Here is an 18,052-nt window from a genome sequence, read left to right on the forward strand (position 1 = left end):
GTTACATTTAGGCAGGAAAAATCAAAGATATAAGTATAGATTAGATGACACCTGGCTCAAAAACAGTAACTGTGAGAAGGGCCTTGGAGTCCTAGTGGACAATCACTTGACCGTGAGCCACCCATGTGCTGCAGGAGCCAAAAAAGCTAATACAATTCCTGATTGTATAAACAGAGGCATAGAATCAAAATCATGTGAGGTATTAGTACCGCTTTATAAAACCCTACTAAGACCACATCTGGAATACTGCAAACAAGTTTGGTCACCATACTACAAAAAAGATGTCGAGAAGTTCGTGTACGTATGTGTATAGGAATAGATAACATGTTTAACGAAGAGAAGGACGAGGGGGGACATGATAGCAGTGTTCCAATATCTCAGGGGCTGCCACAAAGAAGAATTGGGAGTCAAGCTATTCTCCAAAGCGCCTGAAGGCAGGACAAGAAGCAACGAATGGAAACTAATCAAGGAGAGAAGCAACCTTAGAACTAAGGAGAAACTTCCTGACAGTGAGAAAAATTAACCAGTGGAACAACCTGCCTGCAGAAGCGGTGAACGCACCAACACTGGAAGTTTTTAAGAAGAACCAATATCAGCCTCAATAAATGGGATGAGCAGAAGTGGAACTAACAATTATCAGTCCCCCCCCCTCTTTTTTTTTGGCATGGAAGGAGTAATAAACAATGTGTGAGGCTACCAACTGACTTCTTTCCTTTCCTTTCCGTTCCTTTCCTTTCCCTTCCTTTCCTTTCCTTTCACTTCCCTTCCCTTTCCTTTCCTTTCCCTTCCTTTCCTTTCACTTCCCTTCCTTAACCGTACATTTCAACAAACATTTCAACAAACATTTCTGGACAGCTCACAATTGAAACCATATATTACGATTACAATTAAAATCTTAAAAACGTTTTAAAACAATAAAAACAGTTAAAAACTATTAAAACTGTAAAAAAAACCACCAACCATTCGTTTAGTGGGCTCCCACCTAGTCTAACCTAAACTTAGCTTTGCAAAGTCAGCTCAGGTCTGTCCTTGCTGAGCCTCAGCCCCTCCCTAGCATGAGGAGCCTCCAGCTATCCCAGAATCCCCCACCCTTACTTGCAGAGAATTTTGGGAGTTGAGATTTGCCCCATCTGGAGGGGGAGCAGATCTAGGGGTCCCTGTTCCAGATTTGGAGAAAGGGGGCTGCTTCTGCCTCTTTCGCTCCCTGCCCAGCCCCAGCGCAGCCCCCGCGACGCTTCCCGGTCTTTGCCCAGCCGTCCTGCGGAGCATCGTCTTCCTGGGAGGCGAGCCCGGGCTTCTCCCTAGCGACGGTTGCCGCGGCGACCGCGTCCATAGCAACGCGCCCTGCCTCCGCAGCGTCTTCGCCGGGGAGCTGCTCCGCCCCGGGGCTGTCCGGCTAAAGGAGGAGGGCGCCGGACCCGGAGGCGGCGGTGGGTGAGTGGGGCTGCTGGGGGGGCAGAGTGNGGTGGGGGGGGGGGGGGGGGGGGGGGGTCTTCCCGCACTCCCCCTTGGGAGGCTCTGGCAGGGGGAGCAGGTCCAAAGTCCTCCCCCCACTTCCCACCCCGTTGGATCCTCTCTGACCCTCCCCAAGTTGTGCCAAGATGAAATCTCCACAGAGCCCCCTCCCCTTTTAAGGGAGTTTAAACTCCGTTTTCTAAACTCCCCCGTCCCTCCCTCCCCCCCTCCCTCCCCCAGGTCTGTGCCAAGCTCTTCCCAAGTATTGAAGGCGTGAAGATCTGGCGATGTCAAAACGAAGTTGGAGCCAGGCGGAAGAGGAGCGAATTAACCAACTTTCGGTTTCGAGGCGCCTTGAGTGGGTCTGAGAAAGGTAAGCCCACAATAGTGGAGCTGGCCTTGGGAATCTGGCCAAGGTTGGGAGGGCCAGAGGCAGGACCGGAGACCACTGAGAGTCCCAATAACAGGAGGCTGGGGCTGGGTAATAATGAGAGGGAGAGACTGGGAGGGAGGGAGGGAGGGAGAGAGAGAGAGAGAGAGAGAGAGAGAGAGAGAGAGAGAGAGAGAGAGAGAGAGAGAGAAATGGATGGATGGATGGATGGATAGAAGGATGGATGCATGTATAGATTGAATGGGTAGATGGATGGACAGATAGATGACATAGGATAAATAGATTGATAATAAATGATAGAAAGAGAGAGACACAGGATAGACAGATAGATGGATGGATGGATGGATGGATGGATGGATAGATAGATAGATAGATAGATAGATAGATAGATAGATAGATAGATAGATAGATAGATAGATAGATAGATAGATAGATAGATAGATAGATAGATAGATAGATAGATAGATAGATAGATAGATAGATAGATAGATAGATAGGGTGGGTGGGTGGGTGGGTGGGTGGGCGGACAGATTTGATAGTAGTAGATAGAGAGAGAAGAATAGAAGGAAAGAATGAAGGTAGAGAATAGAGAAATAATGATACATGACAGAGAGAGATATAGAGATAGGATAGATAGATTGATAGACAGAAGAAGGATAGATAGATGAAGGTGGATAGATGGAGGTAATGAAAGAGAAAGCAAGAGAATGATATATAAATAGATATAGAGAAATGACACAAGGATAGGTAGATTGATTGATAGAGAGTTGAAGATAGATAATAGAGAGAGAGAGAAATATAGATGAAAGAGAGAGAGAGAAATAGATAGATGATAAATAGAAGATAAGAGAGAGATGGGGATGAATTGATAGATAAGACGAGACAGAGATAATATGTAAAAGGATTGAGGGATAGAGGCATGGATACTATAACAAAGACAGAAGAATGGATGGATGGATTAATGAATTCAAGAAAACAACCAAGCTCAGAGAATTTCTGGCTGAAGAATTCTGGGAGTTGAAGTCCGTATTAAAGTTGCTAAGATTGAAAAAAAATACTGCTATTGCTTTCCTCTAAAAATTTGGAGAATTTTTTTTTCTTAACTGACTAGCCAAAGTATTCTGCTTTGAACGTCTTGATTTGATTTCCCTTTCAAAGGTCGCAATGGAGGCTGATGAAGCTGTCAGTGAAAACCTAAAAATGCAGTTTAAGGCTCTCCAGGAGCAGCAGCAGAAAAGGATGCAAAATCTGATGGAGAAGAAAAAGGAGAGTCAACACAGCCTAAAACAGAACAACAAGGAGAATGAAGACAAGGCCTTCGGAATCCCAGATGCCCTCAACTTATCATTCTTGGCACCCGAGACCTCCGAATCAGACATTGGGACAAAGTAAGGTGGCAATCTGGTTGAATTCACAGAACTGTGATTTATGATGCTTTCTGAGGGGAAACCAGCATTTAATTCTGGTTTCCAGCCCACCCACCCCCCAAAAAAATGCCGCATTCACTTAATGACTGCCACAATGTCGTAAAATCACACAAGCGCTTTGGCTTATGATCTTCCTAATGGAAAGTCTGGATTCCATTATGGTGGTAAGTCAAAAGACTACAAGTGTTCCTCAACTTACAACAGTTTCTTTAGTGACCTTTCAAAGTTACAACAGCACTGACAAAAGTGGCTTAGGAATGTTTTTCACACTTATGACTGTTGCAGCCTCCCGGTGGTCACCTGATTTACATTCAGATGCTTGACAACTGACTCATATTTATGACGGTTGCAGTGTCCCGGGGTCACGCGATCCACTTTGGTGACCTTCTAATTATCGAAGTCAATGGGGAATCCAGATTCACTTTACAACTATGTTCTTAACTTAACAGCTGCAGTGATTCACTGAACAACTGTGTCACGAAAGGTCATAAAATGAGCCAAAACCCATAACAACTGTCTCCCTTAGCAACAGATGTTTTGGGCTCCGTTGTGATCGTAAGTCAAGGACTACTTTTAATAGAAGGGAGAAAAATGCACAATTCTGCACTGCCCCATTTTTTTTTCCCCAGATCCCAGGGCCTTCCACTCTGGGGCTGGATTGCAACCACAGACTAGATCAAGCTGCCTGTTTGTTTTCTAGATTGCTGGAAACTGAAAACGAGCAGCTCCAGCACCAACTCCGGGAGCTGGTGGATGAGAACGGCCGGCTGTTCAAGCTTTTGAAGGAAAGAGATTTGGAAATAAAGCAGCTTCATAAGAAGATAGAAGAGGAACGGCAAGCTCTACTGGGTGAACACACAGCTGATTTAAATCAGCCCTTTTTTTACCAATTGCTTCTGCAATTCCTTTTTCCTGAAGATAATGGTCCAGACCACCAAGTTTCCCAGAATGATTTTTTTATTTATTTATTGCAAAGAACTTATTAGGGAATGGTTTTAGAAACTTCATCAAAGTGTAGAGTGGTCCAGCAAAATGCTAGATTTGTGGTACGAAGGAGAACAATTATCACACAAGGTGGGAAACTGAGCCGATTTAGGTGCTGGCCTGGAAACCAGGTGATTGTGAGTTCTAGTTCTGCGCCACCTGACTGGGTAACTTTGGACCAATCACCAAAAGACAGTGAGTTCTAGTCCCACTTTAGGCATGAAAGACAGCTAGGTGACTTTGGGCCAATCACCAGGAGATGGTGAGTTCTAGTCCCACCTTTGGCATGAAAGACAGCTAGGTGACTTTCCTGGTGATGGAGAGTTCTAATCCTGTCTTAAGCACCAAAGCCAGCTGGATTGACTTTGGGTCAATCACCAGGAGATGGTGACTTCTAGGCCAGCCTTAGGTATGAAAGCCGACTGGGTGGCTTTGGCTAAATTACCAGGAGATGGTGAGTTCTAGTCCCGCCTTAGGCATGAAAGCTGGCTGGGTGACTTGGGCCAGTCACCAGGAAATTGTGAATTCTAGTCCCACCTTAGACATGACACTTGGCTGGGTGACTTAGGGTCAATCACTCTCTCTCATCTCAACCCGCTTCACAGGATAGTTGTGGAAAAAAATAGGATGAGAAATCAGTACCTATTATGTATGTTTGCTGCCATGAGTTACTTTAAAAAGTAGTACAGGTGGGACAAAATAATAAATAACATATAAATTGCATTCTCCTCCTCTCCACAAACCCCACTGCCTTCTAGCCCTCATGATGTTTCCTAGCTGGGTCATGAAACATCTGCAAGAAAACAGCCAAGCTCAGGAATCACCAAGGACCCCTCAGTTCAACCCTGAACTACAAATATATCTCTGGGGAAAACCATTTTCTTCTTTTCAGCTTTTCTTTCCCTTTTTTTTTTAATTTTAGGGACCACTGGTTTATCAGGGGATGTTGCAGCGTCTAAAATTGTGGAACTGGCTAAACATAACCGGCACATGACAGCTGAGATGGAAAGGGAGAAAACCAGAACGAAACAGCTGAACAACCGGATCAAACAGCTGGAAAAAGATGTGAGGCTTCGTTTTTGTTAGCACGGGTGTTTGATAATGTCATGGCTTAAGGCTGGGTGACTTTAGGCCAATCACCAGGAGATTGGGAGTTCTAGTTCCGCAATAGGCATGAAAGCCAGCTGGGTTACGACCAACCCACCTCGTAGGATTGTTGTTGCAGGGAAAATAATAGGAGCAAAGCTGTTAGATATGCTTACCACCTTGAGTTAACATCCATCCATCCATGTATCAAAAAAAGGTGAAAAAACATCTACTGGTAATAATAATAATAACAATCACTAATCAAATTACTCCAACCTTTTTAAAAGAGCTTTTTTAAGTTTCAGAAAAATAAATAAAATAAAACACAAAGGCAAAGGGAATAAAACGGAAAAGTTAAAAAGTGACAATGTACGGTATTCATTTTTTTAATCAAACTTATTTAGCACTTATCTCAGGCTCTAAATATTAATATGTTTTATTTATCTCTAAACATGTTTTCTCTTTCTATCTATCTATCTATCTATCTATCTATCTATCTATCTATCTATCTATCTATCTATCTATCTATCTATCTATCTATCTATCTATCTATCTATCTATCTATCTATCTATCTATCTATCTATCTACCTTGCTCAATAGTAGTAACTGTGAGAGGGACCTCGGAGTCCTAGTGGACAATCACCTAAATATGAGCCAGCAGTGTGCTGCAGCTACCAAAAAGGCCAACACAGTGCTGGGCTGCATTAACAGAGGGATAGAATCAAGATCACGTGAAGTGTTAATACCAATTTATAATGCCTTGGTAAGGCCACACTTGGAATACTGCATCCAGTTTTGGTCACCGCGATGTAAAAAAGATGTTGAGACTTTAGAAAGAGTACAGAGGAAGAGCAACAAAGATGATTAGGGGACTGGAGACTAAAGCATATAAGGAACGGCTGCTGGAATTGGGTATGTCTAGTTTAATGAAGAGAAGGACGAGGGGGGACATGATAGCAGCGTTCCAATATCTCAGGGGTTGCCATAAAGAAGAGGGAGTCAAGCTATTCTCCAAAGGGCCTGAAGGCAGGACAAGAAGCAACGGGTGGAAACTAATCAAGGAGAGAAGCAACCTAGAACTAAGGAGAAACTTCCTGACAGTGAGAACAATTAACCAGTGGAACAACCTGCGAGGTCTTCGCCACTTACGAGGTTGTGACCTTCAAAAATTTTTCTCTGACCTGTCGGTAAACAGGCTTTACCATATCCCAAAGGACGGACTCGTCCCCCAACCTGATCTACTGGAAGTTCCAGGGAAGGTTGAAATGATAATAATAATAATAATAATAATAATAATAATAATAATAATAATAATAAATTATTATTATTAATTATTATTATTATTATTATTATCTATCTATCTATCTATCTATCTATCTATCTATCTATCTATCTATCTATCTATCTATCTATCTATCTATCTACCTACCTACCTACCTACCTACCTATCTATTTACCTATCTATCTATCTATCTAATCTCCGACCCTTATTATTTTTATAAATAATTCAAGGTGACAAACATATCCTTTCTCCTCCTATTTTCCCCACAACAACCTTGTAAAGTTGTGTGGATTAAGAGAGAGTGACAGGTCCAGCCAACCAGTTTTGATGCCTAGACAGGACTAGAACTCACCGTCTCCTGTTTTCTAGCCTGGATTAGATTAAATTAAGGAAATAATATCAATACTTAAAAATCTCTAAAATATTAGCAACCAATATTGGGAAAAAAACATCTTAATATATTCTTAATTTACGGTAATTTTAATCTAATCAATAAAAACCTATTAACTGTCAGCAAATCATAACCATATAGTTGGCAATGCACAGTATTTTCACTTCCTCACATCATTACCCAGTAAAAAAATTTAATACCGGTAGTCCTTGGCTTATGACCACAATTGAGCCCCAAATTTCCGATGCTAAGCAGGATAATTGTTAAGTGAGTTTTGCCCCATTTTACGACCTTTTTCGCCACAGCTGTTAAGTGAATCACTGCAGTTGTTAAATTAGCAACAGGGTTGTTAAGTGAATCTGCTTCCCCCATTGATTTTGCTTGTCAGAAGATCCCAAAAGGGGATCACATGACCCCAGGACGCTGCAACCGTCATAAAGACAAGTCAGTTGCCCAGCATCTGAATTTTAATCACATGATCCTGGGAATGCTGTAATAATCGTAAGTGATGAAAAACAATCATAAGTCCTTTTTTCAGTGCCGTTGTGACTTCGAACAGTCACTAAATGAATGGTTATAACTTGAGGACTAGCTGTAGTCCTTGAGCAGCAAGAAATCAAATTATCCTAATCTTCTTGCTTTGCAGTTGTGAGCCCAATCAACAACTGATTCTAAAAGAAATTTCCACCCCTGTTTTAAGGTTTTATCTTTATGACAATAGCTTAATTTTAGTTCTGCTGGGGTTAGCTGGTTGAAGGCTAAAATAACCAAACTGTTGGTGTAGTTCCATTTCTGTTTTTGCTCGCCTTCAGAGGTTGTGGGTGCTCCATCATGGGAGATTTTTAAGAAAAGACCGGATTGCCATTTTTCTGGAATAGTACAGGGTTTCCTGTTTGAGCCAGAGGGGTTGGACTAGATGACCTCCAAGGTCCCAACTCTGTTGTTCGGTAGTCTATATGTCTTCATTTAGCATTTTGCACAAAACTATACCTGTCTGGTTTTTCCAGCTACAGATGTCCACTGTGAAGTTGCAATCTCACGGTGACAGCCCAGCTTTCCGTAAAAAGGCAGACGCCACTATGGTAAGAGTTAAACTCCATAAAACTGTTCTTTTAAGATACGTTTTCTCAATTTACAGTAGCTTCTCTGGTTTGCAATATCCTGCTCTGTTTTATCTTTTTGAAAACAGCCAAGGAGTTCATGGTGACTGTTTTTAATTAATTGAATTGTTATGTTCTTTTTTTTTAATCAGTGTGAAACAGTGAGGGAAGTTTGGGAAGGCAAACCATGTTTTCCCAATACAAATGTTATTAAACGTTTTACAAAGAATGTCAAAACTAACACAAAGAACCTCAAAACTGACACAAAGTAAGAAAGAGCGAACAGAGGCAAAGGAAAATGAAGGAAGAAAGGAGAAAGAGAAGAAAAAAAGTACAGAAAGAGAGGAAAAGAATAGAAGCAAGAAGCTTGAATTTCTTCTCCAGCAAATATGCTGGAGAATTCTAATTAGAATTAGAATTCTTTATTGGCCAAATGTGGTTGGACACACAAGGAATTTAATAAATATTAATGTTAATTAAAATATTATTTAATTTAATAATATTAATTAATTCTTCTCCAGCAAATATGCAGATTTAATTAGAATTAGAATTAGAATTCCTTATTGGCCAAATGTGGTTGGACGCACAAGGAATTTAATAAATATTAATGTTAATTAAAATATTATTTAATTTAATAATATTAATTAATTCTTCTCCAGCAAATATGCAGATTTAATTAGAATTAGAATTAGAATTCCTTATTGGCCAAATGTGGTTGGATGCACAAGGAATTTAATAAATATTAATGTTAATTAAAATATTTAATTTAATAACATTAATTAATTATTAAATATTTATTTATTATTTATTGAATAACTGTTGATTATTTAATATTAATTTAATAAATATTAATTTAATAAATATTAATCCGTACACATAGTCCTCAACTTATGAACCACAACTGAGCCCAAAATTGCTATTGCTAAGCAAGACACTTGTTAAGCAAGTTGTGCCCCGTTTTTATGACTTTTTGGCCATAGTTGTTAAGCCAAACATTGCAGTTGTTAAATGAATTATGCAGTCTTTAAGCCAATCTGGCTTCTTCCATTGGCTTTGCTTGTCAGAAGCTAGTAAAGTCATAACTCATGTCGTACAGTGCCGTTTATCTTAGAATGGTCACTAAATGAATAGTAACTCACGGATATCAAACTTGATCGCATCACATGACGTATCGTGATGTTTTTTGCCTTTGTGGAGCCAGTGTCGGTGTGGCCTGCGTGTGATGCATCCAGCCCGCAGGCCACTAGTTTGACACCCCTGTTGTAACTCAAGGGCTACTTGTCGATTTACAATGTTATCAAGATTGATAATTGTAAAAAAGATGCTGAGACTCTAGAAAGAGTACAGAGAAGAGCAACAAAGATGATTAGGGGACTGGAGGCTAAAGCATATAAGGAAAGGCTGCTGGAATTGGGTATGTCTAGTTTATTGAAGAGAAGGACGAGGGGGGACATGATAGCAGTGTTCCAATATCTCAGGCGCTGCCCCAAAGAAGAGGGAGTCAAGCTATTCTCCAAGGCGCCTGAAGGCGGGACAAGAAGCAACGGATGGAAACTAACTAAGGAGAGAAGCAACCTAGAACTAAGGAGAAACTTCCTGACAGTTAGAACAATTAACCAGTGGAACAATCTGCCTCCAGAAACGGTGAATGCTCCAACACTGGAAGTTTTTAAGAAGAAACTGGACATTTGTCCGAAATGGTAAAGGATTTCCTGCCTGAGCAGGGGGTTGGAATATTATTATTATTACTCTCTGCCTAGCCAGCTTGCCCTGACTGATGAAACTGCTTGGATGAGCAGCAAAACTAACAGGGAGAAAAAAAATAGTCCAGTTGCCTTGATTCAACCTTCAAACATATGTCCAGTTACATTATAAGAATTATTAAAGCATCCAATAATAGGTGATCAGAGCCACAGAAAAGAGCATTGTATTAAAAGCATAATAAAAAGGCTAAATGTTAACAACTGGAAAGAAACCTCATGAGTCCCGTAGAGTCATTGCGAAAAGATAAAATTTCAGCCAAATTTCTTAACGTACACAGCTGAAAAAGAAAACCTTCAGTAATTCCCCCTCAGAAAATTCTCCTCTTGCAGTTAGTTACAGCCAGTCGGTTGCTAAGGGAAAACTTCAACAGTTCGTTCTTACAAGGTTATACTCAAAATGTGAGCTAAATTAAAGAAAGTGAACTCATATCAGTTTACTGGTGCAACAGTACTGCGAAACCCGTAGTTGTCAAGGTATTGATTTAACAGCTAACCAGCTTGCGTAATGTAAGATTTAAGATGTAATGATGGGAATGACTCAGCAGGGTCTGTGTCTCTTTAAGAGCCTTTGTATAAAGCAGGCATATCAAACTCGTAACGTCACGTGACGTCGCGTGACGTATCGGCAGGCCAGCAGTTTGACATACCTGGTATAAAGGGAAGGCTCTACTGCTGTGTTTTCTCTTTTCTGTTTCCTGCTGTAACTAGTGTTTATTGGATCCGGCTGTATTAGCACGTGTATGTATTTTGGTCTGCTGTATAATATTGTAGATAGTGTAAGATAAACCACCATTTAATATAGACCACTGTTTACTGTGTTTACTCCTGGGTTATCTCACGCAATAAGACTGTGCACGCTCTGACCGTAGTCCAGCTATTACAGAATCCTCCTACGTGGCCCTCAGTGGCCATCCCGATTATGTAAAAATGTGGGGTCCTTGGTGGTCTCGTTTTCTTGCAGACATTTCATGACCCAACTAGATAACTTCATCAGTGCTAGAAGGGAGGTGGGTTTGGAGAAAGGAGGAGGAGGAGGAGGAGGAAGAGGAGGAGGAAGAGGAGGGGGAGGTCCTTGGTAATCTCTGAATTTGCAGACGTTTCATGGTCTCCAGAGCTTAGTTCACAACTGCAGAGGCCTTTCCTGAAGGCCTCTGACGGTGAAATGGAGGCCGGGGTGATGCAGATGCATGAGTGGCAGCAAGCAACTGCAGGAGAAGTGGGTCAGAGAGGCAAGGCATGTGTCAGGGCATGAGAGATCTGGCTGCAACAGTAAGTGGGTGCGGGCCACGTGGGGAAGCTCCACACACCCCCGCCCTAGCTTGATTTTTAGGCGTGCGCCTCGCCCCAGGGTAGGTCTTATTTTAAGGAAAACAAGGTAGAAGGGAGGGGGTTTACAGAGAGAAGGAGGAAGAAAAAGGGAAGGAGGAGGAGGAGGAGGAGGAGGAGGAGGAGGAGGAGACTGTGTGGTTCTTGATGCTCTCTGAGCTTGGTGGTCTTCTTCCAGGCATTTCATGACCCAACTAGGGAACATCATTAGTGCTAGAAGGGAGTGGAGTTTGTGGAGGAGGAGGAGGAGGAGGAGGAGGAGGAGGAGGACTATTGAGTCCCTGGGTGCTCTCTGAACTTGGTGGTTTTCTTACAGACATTTCATTACCCAACTAGGTAACGCAATCAGTGTGAAATGGATTTCTTTACCCATTTGGGTGATGTGATGTCACTCTTTAGGTTCTCTTGGTTTCCTTGAAAATTGTGCTAGTTAACTGAAGTGTATCTTTTGCCTTTCCCTGGGGTCTCTGTTCTTCTCCGACAATGCAACAATTGTCTGAAAGAGCCCAGAAGTGAAAGCTTTGCATGAAAAATTGTCTGCCGTGAATCTCAAAGCATCTGAATATCGCAACCAGCTTCAGTCCACAAAACAGGAACTTAAGATGACACAAAAGGTAAGAGTGTGTGTGTATGTTTGTGCATGCATGTGTGCATGTATGAGATGTGGGCAACAGTGGCTGAGGGTGCAGGATAATTTTCACACCCCATTACCTTGTTAACCTTTTAATATTGCATTAACATTTCAAATTTGCTTGGCCAGAAGGAGATTAAATACAAGTAATCAACTTGGGACCAGAAACATGTTGCTAAGCAAGATGGTCATTGAGTGAGTCTGCAGTGGTTAACAAACCCCTGCAGTTGTTAAGTGAATCCTGTGGTCATTAAGCGAATCCAGATTCCCCCATTGACTTTGCTTGTCAGAAGCTGTCTGCAAAGGTCACAAATAGGGATCACGCAACTCTGTCAATGCCATAAGTTCGGGTTGTCCTTGTCTTACGACCGTAATTGAGCCCAGATTTACAGTCATCCGCCGTTCCAGTTAAGCAGGTGACCATGCCTGATTTTATGACTTTTTTTTCCCGGTTGTCAATCAGCAAACACAGCGTTCATTAAGCAAATTATTTTTACCCAAAGGCTGCTTTTTTTGTGCTGGAAATAGAAGTAAATGTCGGAAAAAATGCCAAAAAAGTGCAGTCATGTGACCATTGGATGCTGCAAATAGCCACGAATGCAGGCTAGTTGCCAAGAGCCCAAATGTGATCATAAATACAGGTAGTCCTCAACTTACGACCACAAATGAGCCCAAAATGTATGTGGCTAAGTTAGTTTTGCCCCATTTTACCATCTTTCTTGCCACAGTTTTTAAGATGCAGTCATTAAGTGAGTAACACAGTTGTTAAGTGACACTAGCTTTCCCATTGACTTTGCTTGTTCAGAAGGTCACAAAAGGGGATCACGTGACCCCAGGATACTGCCACCGTCATAAATATGAGCCAGTTGCCAAGCGTTCAAATTCTGATCACGTGACCATGAGGATGCTGCAACGGTCATAAATGTGAAAAACAGTCCTAAGTCACCTTTTTCAGTGCCATTGTAACTTTGAACGGTCACTAAACGAACTGTTGTAGGTTGAGGACTGCTTGTATCGAGAGTGTCAGAGTTTCAAAATCTGGTCAAAGATCCGTCATAGCTCCAAATGGTTGCTAAGCAACTGGTAGTTAAGCAAGGACTTCCTGAACAGGCACCTAAATCACAATTACATAAGAAGGACTTTGCTACAACCAGTCGTAAAGTTATTTTTTCCCCCAGCATTTTAACTTCAAACCGTCGTTAAATGGTCATAAATCGAGAATTAACTGTATGTGCACGCATCACAACCATGCATTGCACAAAAGGGAAGGGACAGCACCCCTCACCATGGCGGCTGTCCCCGAGAATGTCTACAACCATTTTATCATTTTGTGAGGTACACGTTCCCTTCGTGTAATAAAATACTGAATGGAAAACATAAACCGCAAGAAAATGATTGGGGAGCTCAAATTTAATCAGGACTCATTTTACATCCTAATCTATGTAAAGATAGATCTGATTACGCATAATCCTCGACTTACGACGGTAATTGAGCCCAGAATTATAGTTGTTACGGTTGTTAAGCGAATCTGACTTCCCCATTGTCAGAAGGTCACAAATGGTGATCACATGACCCCGGGACACTGCAACCATCATAAGTACAAGCCAGTTGACAAGCATCTGAATTGATCACATGACCACGGGGATGGCTGCAACGGTTATACGAAAAATGGTCCTTAAGGCAGGTTTTTTTCAGTGCTGTTGTTACTTCAAACGGTCACTAAATGAATGGTTGCAAGTTGGAGACTACTTGGAAATAGATAAATTTAATAAATAAATTGATATATAAATCAATAAAAATAAAAAAAGTTGTAAATTGTGGTCACTGTGAGTGCGGGATGTTCCCGATGCCAAAAATGTGATCAGGTGACCGGGGGTGGGCAGCCGTCAGAAATCTGGGTCGTAAATAGCCCTGGTGAGGGGCATTGCAATTTTGAATGATCGACTTCCTGTATTTGCTGGGCTAAAGGACTTTTATGCAAAGCGTTTTCAGCCCTGATTTCGGCCTGTTTTTGCTTTTTGCTTTCAGCTTCTAACCAACGAAGTGGGCGTAGACATCAATATCCAAAATCTTTTGTCCAACCCTGGCAGCTGGCGAGGACGGGCTCAGCAAATCCTTGTCCTGCAAGGCAGAGTGAGTCAACCTTCCTCCTTACAAGTGTATTTCGCTTCACAAGTTCTGCTAACAACTGTTGGCTTAAGCCAGTATTTTGCAACTACTGTCGAATTTAAGCTGTGTGGACTTCAACTCCCAGAATTCCTCAGCCAGCCTAGCTGAAAACTATACTTGATTGACATGAGATGGTCAGCCATGGATGGAATTTGTAGACCCACGTGGCTGGCTTTGTGAATAATAATAATAATAACAGCAACAATAATTAGAATAGAGCTGGAAGGGACCTTGGAGGTCTTCTAGTCCAGACCCCTTCTCAAGCAGGAGAACCTATATCATTTCAGACTAGTGGCTGTCCAGTCTCTTCTTATGACATCAAATTAAACCGCAGCTTAAGAGGATGTGTGAACCAGGCTGAAATATTTATTACATATTTTAGCCCACTTTTATTAATTTGTAAGTAACTCAAGGCAGCAAGAACATATTTAATACTCCTTCCTTCTCCTATTTTCCCCACAACAAAAAACAACCTTGGGTTGAGAGGGAAGGAAAGTCACCCAGTGGCTTTCATGCCTAAGGCAGGACTAGAACTCCCAGTCACCTGGTGTTTGGCCCAAAGTCACCCTGCTGGCTTTCATGCGAAAGAGGGGACTAGAACGCCCAGTCACCTGGTGTTTGGCCCAAAGTCATCCAGCCAGTCTCATGCTAAAGGCGGGACTAGAACTCCCAGTCACCTGGTTTTTGGCCCACCCAGCTGTCTTTCAAGCCTAAGGCAGGACTAGAACTCCCAGTCGCCTGGTATTTGGCCCAAAGTCACCCTGCTGGCTTTCATGCAAAAGGAGGGACTAGAACTCCCAGTCGCCTGGTGTTTGGCCCAAAGCCATCCAGCCAGTTTCATGCCAAAGGTGGGACTAGAACTCCCAGTCACCTGGTTTTTGGCCCAAAGTCACCCAGCGGTCTTTCAAGCCTAAGGTAGGACTAGAATTCCTAGTTTCCTGGTGATTGGCCCAAAATCACCCAGCCCACTCTCATGTCTGAGGCAGGACTAGAACTCACCATCTCCTGATGATTGGCCTAAGTCCAGTGGTGGGATTCAAATACCTGAACATCCAGTTCTCTGCGTGGATGCAGGCCTCAGCCTTCAAAGCCTAAAATGGACTTCCGGAAGTGACATCCATGCACTTCCTGTGGGCTGTTCTAGGCCTGGGAGGCCTCTTCCAGGCCTCCATAGCCTAGAACAGACTTCCAGAAGTGACATCAACACACTTCCGGTGGGCTGTTCTAGGCCTGGGAGGCCTCCGCCAGGCCTAGAACAGACTTCCGGAAATGAAATCCACGCACTTGCTCAATAGTAGTAACTATGAGAGGGATCTCGGAGTCCTAGTGGACAATCCCTTAAATATGAGCCAGCTGTGTGATGCAGCTGCCAAAAAAGTTAATACAGTGCTGCATTAACAGAGGGATAGAATCAAGATCAAGTGAAGTGTTAATACCACTTTACAAGGCCTTGGTAAGGCCACACTTGGAATCCTGCATCCAGTTTTGGTCACTGTGATGTAAAAATAAGGTGACCCAACTTTTTTACAATGAAAAGGAGGACACAAATAAATTGAAGAAAAAAATATCATAAATAAAAGAAACATTTTATTCATTGCAACAATAATACAGAATACACTATAATATGATAAATGCATAATAAAAAACTTTTGTAACAATAACATTTTATATTGTAATTATGCTTACATGCCGTGCCCCTGCCCGCAGCCACCCCGCCAGCACCACCACCCATCCTGCGCAGTCCTGTGTAGAGTAGGCCCTGCGGCTCCCACAGTACGGGGGGCAGCCGGCCACTGCCACCCCTCACACCCCCGCCCGCAGCAGCCATTTGTCTGAAATGGTATAGGGTTTCCTGCCTGAGCAGTGGGTTGGACTAGATGACCTCCAAGGTCCCTTCCAACTCCAAGGTCCCTTCCAACTTTATTATTATTATTATTATTATTATTATTATTATTATTATTATTATTATTATTATTATTATTCAGTTTTAGGCCTACTGTATCCTGCTTATATTCCCCTTTAGGTACGGGAGTTAGAAACCCAGCTGAATTGTCACAAAAGCAAGTTATCAGAGAACGATGCCAACGAAGACCCGATAAGCCTTACCGACTCCAGGAAGTCCTCAGCCCAAGTCAAGAACCATTTGCGGATTCGAACCTTGGAAAGGGAGAAGAAAGAAGCTTTGGAAGTAAGGAATTCTTTCCACATGAATCTGGTAAAACTAATAATTTTGAAACACCTAATGGGTTTTCTACAAGTTGGTAGATGCTCATCCATCCATAGAATCAGTGGACAAAAAGGGTGAGTTCAGGTTTGCTAACTCTAATCCTTAATCCTAATGCTAACCTTTAACCCTAACCCTTAACCCTAACCCTTAACCCTAACCTTTGATCCTAATCCTAACCCTAAACATAGCCCTAACCTTTAACCCTAATACTAACCCTAGCCCAAACCCTAAACTTTAACCCTAACCCTAACCCTAATCTCAACCTAGCCTAGCCCTGATCATAACCCCAATTATAACCCTAAACCTAACATATCCCTAACCTTTAAACCCTAACCCTAGCTTTAACCCTAACATTTAATCCTAATCCTAACTTTGACCCTAATACTAACCCTAGCCCAAACCCTAAACCTTAACCCTAATGCTAACCTTTAACCCTAACCCCTAACGCAGCTCTAATCCTAACCCTAACCCTAACCCTTAGCCCTAACCTTTAACCCTAATCCTTAACCCTAACCTTCAATCCTAACCCTAATCCTACCCTCCACGAAGGTGATTACTTTCTGGGGTTTACATTCCTACGATGCAACTTTGAGACTCCTCACTTCAACCATCTTTTTCAACCAAAAACTGTTAGCAACCAATGGGAACCAGACGGACATAGGACCTGTGAGCATAAACTCCTTGGAATTTTTTCCTTCAAGGTGAATTTTCCCCCCACTGGGTAGGACAGACGTCCTACCAAAGCTGGTTTGGTAGAAAAAGAAGTGTAGAGTTGAGAATCAGAGAGTCTTAAGGTGGAATCAATCCTTCACCTAAGTTCAGAAGGGGCCGTAGAGACCATCACAAAAATAATTTTGGGGTGCCTTGATGCCCATCTCTTTCTTCTCTGTCTTGATGGCAGAAGCTCATGAATCAGTACCAAGTCCTTCAGAACGACCACGAGGATGTGAAGAAGAAGCTGGAGGGGTCCAAAGCCAGGAACAAGGTCTTGTCCAACGAGGTGAAGACTCTGAAGGAGCAAATTTCCACCCTGATGGAGAAGGGGAAGCACGACAACGAACTCGTGGATGCTCTTGTGGTACGATCTGGCCGACGGTGGTATTCCATGCTTGAGAGACTTGGGTCTGGCTGGTACAGGTAGTCCTTGACTTACGACCCCCATTGAGCCCAAAATTCATGTTGCTAAATGAGAAATTTGTTAAGTGATCTTTGCCCCATTTTACAACCTTCCTTTCCACAGTTGTTAAGTGAATCCCTGCAGCTCTTAAGTGAGTAACACGGTTGTTAAGTGAATCTGGCTTCCCCATTAATTTTGCTTGTCAGAAGATCGCAAAAGCTGAACACAATATCCCAGGACACTGCAACCGTCATAAATATGAGTCAGTTATATAAAGAATTACTTTTGCCAGTAGGACAAGACTGGCAACTTAAATCTCTGGGAGATCTGAAACAAGAGAATATTGAATACTCATGGTTTTATTATAGTCAATTTCCATGAGGTGGAGTTTGGATCAAAAAGTTGGTATTGTAGTACAGGATGTGAATTTGATTAAACAGATTAGAGATCAATCTCAAGCTCATATAAAAAGAATTTATGGTGTATTGGTTGAACTGGACTCTGAAACAGAATTGGTGAAGGATTGTATGATAAAATGGGCTCAAAATATAGAAGAGCCGATTTTACTGGATACATGGGAGACAATCTGGATTAGGAATGTAAAATTTACCCAAGCACAGAATTTAAGAGAAAATTTTTACAAAATGTTTTATAGGTGGCATTTGGATCCTCAAAAGTTGTCTCGTATGTACCCTAATTTAC

The 18,052-nt window shown here is 42.2% G+C and overlaps 1 protein-coding gene across 1 annotated transcript in view; it reads left to right on the forward strand.

Moving 5' to 3' along the window:
* The first annotated feature begins 3,010 nt into the window (after positions 1–3,010).
* Positions 3,011–18,052, forward strand: part of CCDC13 (coiled-coil domain containing 13) — a 29,573-nt gene continuing 14,531 nt past the window's right edge. Inside the window, exons 1-8 of the mRNA XM_029283428.1 lie at positions 3,011–3,234; positions 3,974–4,122; positions 5,180–5,322; positions 8,025–8,099; positions 11,710–11,820; positions 13,866–13,970; positions 16,030–16,194; positions 17,135–17,311. Of these exons, the coding sequence (XP_029139261.1) occupies positions 3,011–3,234; positions 3,974–4,122; positions 5,180–5,322; positions 8,025–8,099; positions 11,710–11,820; positions 13,866–13,970; positions 16,030–16,194; positions 17,135–17,311 (1,149 nt within the window). The remainder of the gene's footprint in view (positions 3,235–3,973; positions 4,123–5,179; positions 5,323–8,024; positions 8,100–11,709; positions 11,821–13,865; positions 13,971–16,029; positions 16,195–17,134; positions 17,312–18,052) is intronic.

The sequence above is a fragment of the Protobothrops mucrosquamatus genome, unplaced genomic scaffold (genome assembly GCF_001527695.2).
Source record: "Protobothrops mucrosquamatus isolate PMUCROS unplaced genomic scaffold, P.Mucros_1.0 scaffold81, whole genome shotgun sequence".
Taxonomy (NCBI): Eukaryota; Metazoa; Chordata; class Lepidosauria; order Squamata; family Viperidae; genus Protobothrops; species Protobothrops mucrosquamatus.